This window comes from Hoplias malabaricus, chromosome 1 (assembly GCF_029633855.1).
Source record: "Hoplias malabaricus isolate fHopMal1 chromosome 1, fHopMal1.hap1, whole genome shotgun sequence".
Taxonomy (NCBI): Eukaryota; Metazoa; Chordata; class Actinopteri; order Characiformes; family Erythrinidae; genus Hoplias; species Hoplias malabaricus.
In genome coordinates this window covers 87,134,050-87,148,887 of record NC_089800.1, presented here as the reverse complement: position 1 = coordinate 87,148,887, position 14,838 = coordinate 87,134,050, and the positions used below count along the sequence as shown (strand labels likewise).

Sequence of the window (14,838 nt, the reverse complement as noted above, 5' to 3'; positions counted from 1 at the left end):
CTGCTAAAATGAGATTGTATAACATGAACCTCGATTGAGTCGCCAATCCACCTACCAACGTGTGTTTTTGGACTGTGGGAGGAAACCGGAGCACCCGGAGGAAACCCACACAGACACAGGGAGAACACATTACACTCCTCACAGACCATCACCTGGAGGAAACCCACGCAGACACAGGGAGAACACACAACACTCTCACAGACAGTCACCCGGAGGAAACCCATGCAGACACAGAGAGAACACACCACACTCCTCACAGACAGTCACCCGGAGGAAACCCACGCAGACACAGAGAGAACACACCACACTCCTCACAGACAGTCACCCGGAGGAAACCCACACAGACACAGGGAGAACACACCACACTCCTCACAGACAGACACCCTGAGTGGGAATCGAACCCACAACCAGACCCCTAGAGCTGTGTGACTGCAACACTACCTGCAGCGCCACCATGCCGCCCCGGCATGCAGTGTATTTATCCTTATTTCCTGGACCTATCCAGTTCTCACATTAAAAGTTAAATACAATCACTGTCCAAATCAATGTAAAAAATAATGGATATAATAAATATGAACCTATTTATATAATTCTGATCTCAATATATCTCTGATTTAAAGTGGGCAATTAGTGTACACCTGCAAAGAGTAATAACCTTTTTTAAAGTATGGATTATTGTCAGGATTCACGGAGCGGACTGACGGAGGCGGACGCATTTGCTAAAACACGGTATTTTAATTATAATGAAAGAAATAACAAAACAATGACAGGAAACAGTAGTTACAACACAACACGAAATGAAACTAAACTAACACTTAGACAGACTAGACTGGGGAGCGAAACGACGACGAGAGAAACTACGGAGACAGACAGATAACATGACTGACATGAGAAAGGATAAATGAGAATGTGAAATGAACGACAAACAGGACACGAGACAAGAGAGCTTAAATACCAACACAAACGAGACACACCTGGACAGATAACGAGGACGGGTAACACATAACACGGACGAGGAGGCGGAACAAAGGCGGAGACTCGAACATAAACAAAACAGAGCCATGTGCAAATAAAGCACATGGCGGGGACAACAAACTGACAGGACGAAGGCGTGACAGATGCCCCCCCCAAGAACGCGCAACTCCTGGGCGCGTACTCCTAAACCCCCCAGGAGCTGGCACAGGAGAGGGCACGGAAAACAAGACAGGACAACAAACCAACGGGTGACAGGACTCAGGACAGGACGGGAACAGACACAGGAGCTGGGGACACGACAGGACCGAATATACTAGACGGGACATGGGACATGACAGGAGACTGACAAAGGGGGGCCACAAGAGACGAGAACGGACTGGACAGGACAGGAGTGGACACATGGGAATTGACGGGAGACTGGACTGGAGACAAGACAGGGGACTGAACGTGGGACGGATACGGAGACTGGACACATTTGGGGACAGAAGACTGGACATGAACAGGGGACTGGAATGGAGACGGGACTGATGACAGGACCGGGTGCTGGGACTGGACGGGAGCAGAGACTGGTGACAAGACACTGGACAGGATAGGAACATTAGACTGGACAGGGGTATGTGACTGGACAGAAGACAGGACAGGTGACATGACACTAGACGGATACGGAGACTGGACATGAGACAGGACAGAGGGTTGAAACGGGGACTGGACAGGACTAATAGGGGACTGGACATGAGACTGGACAGGGGTCTGAAACAGAGACTGGACAGGACTAACAGGGGACTGGACATGAGACTGGACAGGAGACGGGACAGGTGACTGAACGCGGGATGGATACCGTGACTTGACATGTTTGGGGACAGTGGACTGGACAGGAGACGAGACAGAGGGTTGAAACAAGGACTGGACAGGAGACGGGACATAGGGTTGAAATGGGGCCTGGACAGGACTAACAGGGGACTGGACATGTTTGGGGACCAAAGACTGGACATGGGCAGGAGACAGGACAGGGGACTGGAATGGAGACAGGACCGAGGGTTGAAACGGGGACTGGAGAGGAGACGAGACTTGAGACTGGACAGGGGGTTGAAACATAGACTGGACAGGGCTGACAGGGAACTGGACAGGACTCACAGGAAACTGGACTGGACTAGGTAGGGGAACAGGGACCAAGACATTCAGGGGGACAGACACAAACACAGTGACAGGGACCGGGACAGACACAAAGGCAGAAACGGGTACAGGGACAAGGACAGAGACGGGAACCAGGACAGGGACAGACAATGGAACCAAAGTAACAGGGGGGTGCCCAGGACTGGCTAATGTCTGTGTGGCAGTCTGAGGAACCAGCCTGGGCACAGTTCTGGGGATCGGCCCTGAAGTCCTTCGGGCCGACCTACGGACATGGACAGGGGAGGCCGTAGCCACAGTCACGGGGACAGGAGCGGCCGTAGCCACAGTCACGGGTACAGGAGAGGCCGTAGCCACAGTCACGGGTACAGGAGAGGCCGTAGCCACAGTCACGGGTACAGGAGAGGCCGTAGCCACAGTCACGGGTACAGGAGAGGCCGTAGCCACAGTCACGGGGACAGGAGAGGCCGTAGCCACAGTCACGGGGACAGGAGAGGCCGTAGCCACAGTCACGGGTACAGGAGAGGCCGTAGCCACAGTCACGGGGACAGGAGAGGCCGTAGCCACAGTCACGGGGACAGGAGCGGCGGGAGCCGCCATAGTCACGGGGACAGGAGCGGCGGGAGCCGCCATAGTCACGGGGACAGGAGCGGCGGGAGCCGCCATAGTCACGGGGACAGGAGCGGCGGGAGCCGCCATAGTCACGGGGACAGGAGCGGCGGGAGCCGCCATAGTCACGGGGACAGGAGCGGCGGGTGCCGCCGTCACGGACACTGGAGCGGCGGGTGCCGCCGTCACGGACACTGGAGCGGCGGGTGCCGCCATCACCGGGACAGGAGCGGCGGGTGCCGCCATCACGGACACTGGAGCGGCGGGTGCCGCCATCACGGACACTGGAGCGGCGGGTGCCGCCATCACGGACACTGGAGCGGCGGGTGCCGCCATCACGGACACTGGAGCGGCGGGTGCCGCCATCACGGACACTGGAGCGGCGGGTGCCGCCATCACGGACACTGGAGCGGCGGGTGCCGCCATCACCGAGACAGGAGCGGCGGGTGCCGCCATCACGGACACTGGAGCGGCGGGTGCCGCCATCACTGAGACAGGAGAACCTGCAACGTCCTCCTCGGAGGCAGGGGAACCTGCAGCGACGTCGTCCTCGGAGGCAGGGGAGCCTGCAGCGACGTCGTCCTCGGAGGCAGGGGAGCCTGCAGCGACGTCGTCCTCGGAGGCAGGGGAGCCTGCAGCGACGTCGTCCTCGGAGGCAGGGGAGCCTGCAGCGACGTCGTCCTCGGAGGCGGGGGAGCCTGCAGCGACGTCGTCCTCGGAGGCGGGGGAGCCTGCAGCGACGTCGTCCTCGGAGGCAGGGGAGCCTGCAGCGACGTCGTCCTCGGAGGCAGGGGAGCCTGCAACGACGTCGTCCTCGGAGGCAGGGGAGCCTGCAACGACGTCGTCCTCGGAGGCAGGGGAACCTGCAGCGACGTCGTCCTCGGAGGCAGGGGAACCTGCAGCGACGTCGTCCTCGGAGGCAGGGGAACCTGCAGCGACGTCGTCCTCGGAGGCAGGGGAACCTGCAGCGACGTCGTCCTCGGAGGCAGGGGAACCTGCAGCGACGTCGTCCTCGGAGGCAGGGGAACCTGCAGCGACGTCGTCCTCGGAGGCAGGGGAACCTGCAGCGACGTCGTCCTCGGAGGCAGGGGAACCTGCAGCGACGTCGTCCTCGGAGGCAGGGGAACCTGCGACGTCGTCCACGGAGGCAGGGGAACCTGCGACGTCGTCCACGGAGGCAGGGGGACCTGCGACGACGTCCACGGAGGCAGGAGAGGCGCGCGTCGCGCTCACGAAGACAGGAGAGCCGCGCGCCGCGCTCTCGAGGACAGGGGTTTGTGCTGCTCGCCGGGCTCGCGCTGGAGCTGTAAAGGGTTTAGGGGGTTTCACAGGCGCACCCATTAGATCACCTCGAGGTGCGCCCCTGTTAGCCTCAGGCCTCAGAGGTACGGAGGTGAGGCTAACAGCCCCTACCCTTAACGCCCCCCCAAAAATTTCCCCGGACCTGAGGGGGTAATCCTCCAGCGAGGGGGGAACTCCAGCACGGTTCTTCCGCCGACTCTTTCGACTCCCGCTGGCGCAACGACTCGATTCCCGAGTCGACTCCACCGCTATAGGATCCGGAACAGCGCCAGGCAGGAGCTGGAGCCGGCGACTCCATTCCGAGGCCGCTTTCAAAGCCTCCTCCACAGGATCTTTGTGGCCTGTGCGGAATGGAGTCCGGCGAACGGCACAACCTTTGATGTAATAGTCCGTGCTAGCTGCGTCCTGAGGGTCGTTCATTCTGTCAGGATTCACGGAGCGGACTGACGGAGGCGGACGCATTTGCTAAAACACGGTATTTTAATTATAATGAAAGAAATAACAAAACAATGACAGGAAACAGTAGTTACAACACAACACGAAATGAAACTAAACTAACACTTAGACAGACTAGACTGGGGAGCGAAACGACGACGAGAGAAACTACGGAGACAGACAGATAACATGACTGACATGAGAAAGGATAAATGAGAATGTGAAATGAACGACAAACAGGACACGAGACAAGAGAGCTTAAATACCAACACAAACGAGACACACCTGGACAGATAACGAGGACGGGTAACACATAACACGGACGAGGAGGCGGAACAAAGGCGGAGACTCGAACATAAACAAAACAGAGCCATGTGCAAATAAAGCACATGGCGGGGACAACAAACTGACAGGACGAAGGCGTGACAATTATTCAATATTTCTCACTAAAAGATTGATATTTAATTATAGATAGTGATTATCAAATACGAAATGACCTTTTTTATTGTATAGATCCCGTTTATCCAAGAACTAAAAGCAAAACCAGTTTGTTAGGAGTAAATAAAACGTACAGTACCTTAACCCTGTGTTAAAATCATGACACTGTTTTTCTATGTTGACATTACACAGAATATGTATCACTTCTATATTAATAATGAACTAACATTGCTCTAAACAAGGGCAGTGTATAAATCCTCACCTCTGTGGTGGTGTGAAGGTCCTGCTTCAGTAAACGGAGCTTTCTTCAAAAAGTGTATTTTGACCTGGCCATGTGACTCTCATCCTGTGAGGAAGTTAAAGTCAGACTCAGCACTTTACTCCCTCTCTGTGTAAACACACACAGAGAATGGGATCGTGCCTGTACATTAACTACAGACACTGTGGGATACAGCAGAAGCGTAGTTTACGGGCTGGCAAAGACTAAAACAAGCCAAAGCGCATGTTTTACTAAAAGGTGTTTTTTCAGCCACCACATGGCCATGAGGAAAGGCCCAAACCTCTTGGGGGAGCTGTGCCAAGGGGGCAAACTGGCACCTCAGGGACAGTCAAAATGTCATTGTGGGTGGACCCACAGCTGCGGTATCTATAGACAGAAATAGATTGATATGTCTCTGATGGTGTTTACATTAGGGGTGGAGTCAGTGAATCTGTAGAGTGGAGTTGTGGGTGGAGCTACAGCAGCAGTTATCAACAGACCTTAAAGGAACTCTAGGTAGTATTTTTACCATAAAATTACAGCTTCAAAATGATTGAGATGCTTCACTGAACAGTGATAAGGAGTATAGAGCTTCTGTCATTGCTACTCCATGCTCAGCACTGCAGAAACTGCACTATGTAACTTTTGGAGGAGGGTAGGAAATGGGACTAGTAAATCCCTTCTTCTGCTTCTTCTTCTTATCCTATTACTCTGATCAACACCTTAAAGGAACACTAACACTAGTACAGCACTGTACTAAAATAAATAGGTCGTGGGAGGGAGGGGTGGTGGTTTCCTACCCTTGTTTAAAAGTTACACAGTGCAGTTTCTGCAGCGCTGAGCTCGAAGTAGAAATGACAGAGGTCTTATTCTCCCTATTACAGCACAATGGAGCATCACAATGATATGGTAGCTGTAATTTTTAGGATAAAGATAATACAGAGGGTTCCTTTAAGTATATTATTATTATTATTATTTTATAAGAGGTGGACTCAGTGAATGTGTTGGGTGGTGTTATGTGTGGAGCTACAGCTACAGTATCTATAGAATTGGATTGCTGTGTCTGATGGTGTTTATTTGACATGTTCTAGAGGGGCAGGCGTGGCCCTAAGGTTAGAGCAGTGAGCTTGAGACAGAAGTAAGGCACTGCGCTGATGTGGCTGGTAGACCACTGCTCCGTTCGTGTGTGTGTGTGTGCTCTCTGCTGAGTGTGTGTTCACTACCACGGGTGAGTCAAATGTAGAAAATCGGTTTCCCAAAGGTGATTCTTCTTCTTCATCCTCTACTAAGTGTATTAGCTGTGGAGTCAGTGATTCTTGATGTGTGAGCTGGGTCTCTGTCTAGTAGAAGTGGTTGCTGGCTCTTACTGTGATTTTAATGTTATAGAAGGAGAAAACATGACAGCAACAGACACATTAACAGTAGGCCAAGCTGTAATTTACTGTAAATTGCATGGGCTTTTTATACACTGCTCCTACTGGTGCTTGTTTCCACACTCTGACGCTGATTCATTGTGGATTCAGTGTTGTCCAGCTCCAGAATCAGAGGCTCCTGAGGCGGAGGTGTTTGGATATTATTCACAGTGTCCAAATTTGCACTTGTTTTGTTTGTACAATATTTATGAACAGGATCTAATGTGCTTAAGGGGAGCACATTCACATCTGACAGTGAGAAAATAAAGCTCCGGTTAAAACTGCAGACAGAAGTATTTTTATTTTGCAGATTAAGATCCATCAGAGCACATTTATCATAGTTTTATTTAAGATACTTCAGTGGTAATCTGCCTAAAGCAGCCTTCTTAATTATCGCACACAACCCACAGTATACTGTATCCACACACACTAAGTACACTGGTTATACTGCTTGTAAATGCACTGTAAAAAAGAGGGTGTTTTAATGTAAAATCATTAGTTACTAGGCTGCTTTAAATATTCTGAGGTAAATAAACTTCTAATGATCAGCTGAGTGAGTTAAGACACAGATATTTATTGTTTATCATTAGAGGTTCATTTGACAGAATTTGAAGCAAAGTGCAGTAACCTTTTTAGATGCAAAACACCTCAAGGGCCTGGTTTGTAAGTCACTCATGAAATGAAACTGTGTTTGAATAAGTTGCTTTGTGAAGAGTAGCACTGTAATCCGGCTGTGAGAGAAAGGCCTGTTAGAAGATTTCTCAGGACTGTGTTTTTTGCCTGACTTCTTTATTTCTCTCGTCCACAGTCGGTACACAGGACGTCATCTCGCTGCGTGAGGAAGCCACGTCCCACCAGAGACACAGAGCACTGCATACAGGTGAAACACTCGCTGTGCCACTGACGCTCCTCAAACGACACGTACTTTGATCCAGACAGACCTGAAACACACTCACTGTTACTACATGGAACTCTCGGATCTGCCCACTGCATTTACAGCCTCTCCCAACTGCCCACTGCATTTACAGCCTCTCTGAACTGTCCACTGCATTTACAGCCTCTCAGATCTGCCCACTGCATTTACAGCCTCTACCAACTGCCCACTGCATTTACAGCCTCTCTGAACTGCCCACTGCATTTACAGCCTCTCAGATCTGCCCACTGCATTTACAGCCTCTACCAACTGCCCACTGCATTTACAGCCTCTCTGATCTGCCCACTGCATTTACAGCCTCTCTGATCTGCCCACTGCATTTACAGCCTCTCTGAACTGCCCACTGCATTTACAGCCTCTCTGAACTGTCCACTGCATTTACAGCCTCTCAGATCTGCCCACTGCATTTACAGCCTCTACCAACTGCCCACTGCATTTACAGCCTCTCTGAACTGCCCACTGCATTTACAGCCTCTCAGATCTGCCCACTGCATTTACAGCCTCTACCAACTGCCCACTGCATTTACAGCCTCTCTGAACTGCCCACTGCATTTACAGCCTCTCCCAACTGCCCACTGCATTTACAGCCTCTCTGAACTGTCCACTGCATTTACAGCCTCTCAGATCTGCCCACTGCATTTACAGCCTCTACCAACTGCCCACTGCATTTACAGCCTCTCTGAACTGCCCACTGCATTTACAGCCTCTCCCAACTGCCCACTGCATTTACAGCCTCTCTGAACTGTCCACTGCATTTACAGCCTCTCAGATCTGCCCACTGCATTTACAGCCTCTACCAACTGCCCACTGCATTTACAGCCTCTCTGAACTGCCCACTGCATTTACAGCCTCTCTGAACTGCCCACTGCATTTACAGCCTCTCTGAACTGTCCACTGCATTTACAGCCTCTCTGAACTGCCCACTGCATTTACAGCCTCTCTGATCTGCCCACTGCATTTACAGCCTCTCTGAACTGCCCACTGCATTTACAGCCTCTCTGATCTGCCCACTGCATTTACAGCCTCTCAGATCTGCCCACTGCATTTACAGCCTCTCCCAACTGCCCACTGCATTTACAGCCTCTCTGAACTGCCCACTGCATTTACAGCCTCTCTGAACTGCCCACTGCATTTACAGCCTCTCTGATCTGCCCACTGCATTTACAGCCTCTCTGATCTGCCCACTGCATTTACAGCCTCTCCCAACTGCCCACTGCATTTACAGCCTCTCTGAACTGCCCACTGCATTTACAGCCTCTCCCAACTGCCCACTGCATTTACAGCCTCTCTGAACTGTCCACTGCATTTACAGCCTCTCAGATCTGCCCACTGCATTTACAGCCTCTACCAACTGCCCACTGCATTTACAGCCTCTCTGAACTGCCCACTGCATTTACAGCCTCTCCCAACTGCCCACTGCATTTACAGCCTCTCTGAACTGTCCACTGCATTTACAGCCTCTCTGAACTGTCCACTGCATTTACAGCCTCTCAGATCTGCCCACTGCATTTACAGCCTCTACCAACTGCCCACTGCATTTACAGCCTCTCTGAACTGCCCACTGCATTTACAGCCTCTCAGATCTGCCCACTGCATTTACAGCCTCTACCAACTGCCCACTGCATTTACAGCCTCTCTGATCTGCCCACTGCATTTACAGCCTCTCTGATCTGCCCACTGCATTTACAGCCTCTCTGAACTGCCCACTGCATTTACAGCCTCTCTGAACTGTCCACTGCATTTACAGCCTCTCAGATCTGCCCACTGCATTTACAGCCTCTACCAACTGCCCACTGCATTTACAGCCTCTCTGAACTGCCCACTGCATTTACAGCCTCTCAGATCTGCCCACTGCATTTACAGCCTCTACCAACTGCCCACTGCATTTACAGCCTCTCTGAACTGCCCACTGCATTTACAGCCTCTCCCAACTGCCCACTGCATTTACAGCCTCTCTGAACTGTCCACTGCATTTACAGCCTCTCAGATCTGCCCACTGCATTTACAGCCTCTACCAACTGCCCACTGCATTTACAGCCTCTCTGAACTGCCCACTGCATTTACAGCCTCTCCCAACTGCCCACTGCATTTACAGCCTCTCTGAACTGTCCACTGCATTTACAGCCTCTCAGATCTGCCCACTGCATTTACAGCCTCTACCAACTGCCCACTGCATTTACAGCCTCTCTGAACTGCCCACTGCATTTACAGCCTCTCTGAACTGCCCACTGCATTTACAGCCTCTCTGAACTGTCCACTGCATTTACAGCCTCTCTGAACTGCCCACTGCATTTACAGCCTCTCTGATCTGCCCACTGCATTTACAGCCTCTCTGAACTGCCCACTGCATTTACAGCCTCTCTGATCTGCCCACTGCATTTACAGCCTCTCAGATCTGCCCACTGCATTTACAGCCTCTCCCAACTGCCCACTGCATTTACAGCCTCTCTGAACTGCCCACTGCATTTACAGCCTCTCTGAACTGCCCACTGCATTTACAGCCTCTCTGATCTGCCCACTGCATTTACAGCCTCTCTGATCTGCCCACTGCATTTACAGCCTCTCCCAACTGCCCACTGCATTTACAGCCTCTCTGAACTGCCCACTGCATTTACAGCCTCTCCCAACTGCCCACTGCATTTACAGCCTCTCTGAACTGTCCACTGCATTTACAGCCTCTCAGATCTGCCCACTGCATTTACAGCCTCTACCAACTGCCCACTGCATTTACAGCCTCTCTGAACTGCCCACTGCATTTACAGCCTCTCCCAACTGCCCACTGCATTTACAGCCTCTCTGAACTGTCCACTGCATTTACAGCCTCTCAGATCTGCCCACTGCATTTACAGCCTCTACCAACTGCCCACTGCATTTACAGCCTCTCTGAACTGCCCACTGCATTTACAGCCTCTCTGAAATGCCCACTGCATTTACAGCCTCTCTGAACTGTCCACTGCATTTACAGCCTCTCTGAACTGCCCACTGCATTTACAGCCTCTCTGATCTGCCCACTGCATTTACAGCCTCTCTGAACTGCCCACTGCATTTACAGCCTCTCTGATCTGCCCACTGCATTTACAGCCTCTCAGATCTGCCCACTGCATTTACAGCCTCTCCCAACTGCCCACTGCATTTACAGCCTCTCCCAACTGCCCACTGCATTTACAGCCTCTCTGAACTGCCCACTGCATTTACAGCCTCTCTGAACTGCCCACTGCATTTACAGCCTCTCTGATCTGCCCACTGCATTTACAGCCTCTCTGAACTGCCCACTGCATTTACAGCCTCTCTGAACTGCCCACTGCATTTACAGCCTCTCTGATCTGCCCACTGCATTTACAGCCTCTCTGAACTGCCCACTGCATTTACAGCCTCTCTGAACTGCCCACTGCATTTACAGCCTCTCTGAACTGCCCACTGCATTTACAGCCTCTTTGATCTGCCCACTGCATTTACAGCCTCTCTGATCTGCCCACTGCATTTACAGCCTCTCTGAACTGCCCACTGCATTTACAGCCTCTCAGATCTGCCCACTACATTTACAGCCTCTCTGAACTGCCCACTGCATTTACAGCCTCTCTGAACTGCCCACTGCATTTACAGCCTCTCTCGACTGCCCACTGCATTTACAGCCTCTCTGAACTGTCCACTGCATTTACAGCCTCTCTGAACTGCCCACTGCATTTACAGCCTCTCTGATCTGCCCACTGCATTTACAGCCTCTCTGATCTGCCCACTGCATTAACAGCCTCTCTGAACTGTCCACTGCATTAACAGCCTCTCTGAACTGTCCACTGCATTTACAGCCTCTCTGATCTGCCCACTGCATTTACAGCCTCTCTCAACTGCCCACTGCATTTACAGCCTCTCAGATCTGCCCACTACATTTACAGCCTCTCTGATCTGCCCACTGCATTTACAGCCTCTCTCAACTGCCCACTGCATTTACAGCCTCTCTGAACTGCCCACTGCATTTAAAACTTCTTTAAATGAGCAGAGAATCTAACAATACTCATCACTTCTAATTGATTTGTGCTTTACCTGAGCACAGTATACTAACATTCTTCAAAAGTTACATAGTGCAGTTTCTGCAGTGTGGAACCCAGAATAGCAATGACAGATGCTCTATTCTCCCTATTACAGGTCCGTGGAGCATCATAATGATTTTGAAGCTGTAATTTTAATGGAGAAATATTATGTAGTGTTCCTTTAAAGGTGGAGTTACTGAATAACTATTTAGGAACAACTAGAATATTTTAGGGTATTATTTCTTCCCATACTATAACCATATGATTACCCAGTTGTTATCAACATGGTATCTGCATGTGCAAAGTCAAGTCCCAATATTAGGACCACCTTATTTCCATTAAAAAAAATGGCACATTTACAATTAAAAGTAGCACATTGGTCATTTACTGGACACTTAAACATAATACTGGGTTAAACCATATATACTCGTGTCCTCATAAGAGTAGATTAGCCTAATTACACATGGTTTTGTGTTCGCTGGGGCTTTAAAGAAATGAATGGAATAGGTGTGGGGTCAGAGATTTCCACCTGTGGCTCAGAAGAGAAGAATGTGTGTGTAATTAAGAGCTGGTCTCTTACTGGTGATGGGCTTGGTGCAGCCCACACACTTCTTGGCGTAGAGGTTGCTGAAGCATTCCAGGCAGTAAGGGTAATTCTCTCTGGAGGTGAAGCGCTGACCAGCCAGCTGTCTCTTGCAGCCGATGCAAGTGAAACACTCACGGTGCCATGGTTTATCCTGATAGGTGACCCCTCCAGTGGTAATGGCCTTCAGAAAACATGTCCCAGATATATATACTTTCCTACTGAATTTGGTCAGTTAATTATAGGAATAAAATAAAATATACAATACACACACAGAGAGAGAGAGAGAGAGAGACTCACTTTTTTACAGGAGCAGCACTGGTAGGCGAACTGCTTCTCGAAGCAGGGGACGCAGAAATAGCTGTTATCTTTGGGGATGAAGGACTTGGTTCCTACTGGCTGCTGACAGCGCTGACACAGAAAGCATGTCTCATGCCAGCTGTTCCCCTTGTACTCCATCTTTCTGGATCCTGACACAAATGAAAATGGACAGAGGAGCAGAAACGCTGGACACTCTTTGGGTTCAAGAACTCCCATTAAGGCTTTGTCTCATAACCACTGCGAGGTCTGGCTGAACATGAAGATGATGAGTATTTATGATAAATATCATCATAACTTTGATAAAGTTATTAGCAAAAATGGTTCTTTGTGGAAACTAAAGAGGTTTTCCTGTCGAATCAGTCAAGGTTTTCTCTTAAAAACACTGGAAAACGTCATTGTTTTGGAGATACCTTTATTTAATCACATTTGTACTGTGTATACCATATAGGACATGTCATGTTTACCTTATATAGTAACATATATAAGATATAATGGCATATCTTTGTTAAAGTGGCAAATCTGGACCTGGATAAGATGCAGTAATGTACTAATTAATGTGAACATGACACTGAAATCAAATAAAGTGCAAATCAAATGAATGAATCAATATTGCAACAATTCACTCCCTGAGATCACTGAACTGTAATGTTTCAATGGTAATAATTACAGCACAAACAGAAATGTGCAAGATTCTTGCATAAATAAATGATGTTTCATGAATACAAAGTGAATAATAAGTGTTACAGTAGAATGTTTGCCTTGCAGGCACTGTAATTACAGCCAGAGGTGAGTATAGATACATTATATAGTGCTGTAATATATTGAACTGAATGTTGTACATTCAAAAGATTAGAGCTTTGTGTGTAACATGTCACCTCCCAGACTAACTCTGCATGCTCCGATGGGACAGAGACCGGGGTCCGGGGTTTAAGTGACTGATGTCAGTGTGGGTCAGTGTGGAGGCGTGGTGGGTACCTGGCATGATGGTCTTCTTGCAGGTGCTGCACTTTGAGGAATACTCGTGGGAGTAACACTCTGTACACAGCAGCAGCTCGTCTTTAGCAGCAAACGCTTTCTCCACCAATGAGCGGCTGCATTTAGCGCACTTAAAGCAGTTCTCATGCCAGTGACGGTCCTTATAGGACAGATCCTGCAGTTTACACACACAATATAAACACTATTAAGGTTTGTCTTTCTTTTCTAATGTTTTTTTCCGCTGTAATTTACATTTTCAGCTTCATATTCTTTCTCCACAGAAATGACTCATTAGTTACATTTAAACAATAATTACAGATATGAAATGATACGTATACGTATACATAATAATGAGGGTGTTAACACTACCTTGCTGTTGCAGCCAATGGGAGTAGAGCACTCCTCACAGCAGTTGGCGAAAAGGTTCTCATAGCATTTTGTGCAGTATTGTGTGTCCTCTTTCAGGATGTATTTCTTTCCAAGCAGAGAGTCTTTGCAGTAGTGGCAGTCGAAGCGTTCGCTTGACATGGCTGTTTCCAACCTGCTGTAGAATAGCAGTGATCACATAAAACATCCCTACCTCGCTGTAGCTCAGAATACCTCATTATACCTCGTAATATTTCACTTCTCATTACACCTCAATATCTCACTAAACACCAGTGCACATCAGCATACCTTACTAAACCTCAAAATACCCCAGCATTCCTCACTATACTTCACTAAACCTCAGAATACCTCATTACACCCCAAAATGCTTCACTACATCACATTGTACTTCATTAGACCACAATACTCATTATGCCTTAATGCATCTCATTATACATCACTAACCTTTATTACACATTATTACATTTCAGTATACAACGTTTCACTTTTTTACCTCACTAAACTTCATTATACCTCATTATACCTCGTTATACCTAATCACATTTAACTGTATTTACTGTACTTCACTACAACCCACTGTAAGTCACTACACAAGAATACCTCACGGCAACTCTCTACATCTTACTGTACCTCATTACAACTCATTATTCCTCTCTAAGCTTCAGTATACCTCACTATACCTCGTTATACCTCATCACATTTAACTGTATTTACTGTACTCCACTACAGCGGACTATAGGTCACTACACAATTACACCTCACTGCAACTCTCTACATCTTACTGTACCTCATTACAACTCATTATTCCTCACTACAATTAAATATACCTCACTATACCTTGTTATACCTCATCACATTTAACTGTATTTACTGTGCTTAACTACAGCTCACTATAGGTCACTACACCAGTCAACCTCACTGCAACTCACAATAACTTACTGTACCTCACTTTGGCTAAGAGAGTACCTTCAGTGCTGCTGAGATGTTCTCAGAGTGGATATTCACCCGGCGGTGGTCCGGCAGAGGGGTGGGATGGCCAGAGCTTAGGG

General features: G+C 49.1%; 1 protein-coding gene across 1 annotated transcript; it reads right to left on the bottom strand.

Moving 5' to 3' along the window:
- Window positions 1–6,970: 6,970 nt before the first annotated feature.
- Window positions 6,971–13,930, bottom strand: fhl5 (four and a half LIM domains 5). Its single transcript, XM_066685731.1, has 5 exons — window positions 13,772–13,930; window positions 13,403–13,577; window positions 12,407–12,576; window positions 12,104–12,290; window positions 6,971–7,502 (listed from the first exon to the last, which is right to left on the bottom strand). Exons 1-5 carry the CDS (start codon window positions 13,928–13,930, stop codon window positions 7,351–7,353), a joined length of 843 nt encoding a protein of 280 aa, XP_066541828.1. The 3' UTR covers window positions 6,971–7,350.
- Between the last annotated feature and the right edge of the window lie 908 nt (window positions 13,931–14,838).

Excerpts from the sequence above, each read along its gene's own strand:
- fhl5 (XM_066685731.1), bottom strand. The coding sequence starts at position 13,930 with ATGTCAAGCGAACGCTTCGACTGCCACTACTGCAAAGACTCTCTGCTT. Across the intron at positions 13,578-13,771 it reads CCATTGGCTGCAACAGCAAG|GATCTGTCCTATAAGGACCG; the intron begins GTAGTGTTAACA and ends TGTAAACTGCAG. Across the intron at positions 12,291-12,406 it reads AGTGCTGCTCCTGTAAAAAA|GCCATTACCACTGGAGGGGT; the intron begins GTGAGTCTCTCT and ends TGTTTTCTGAAG.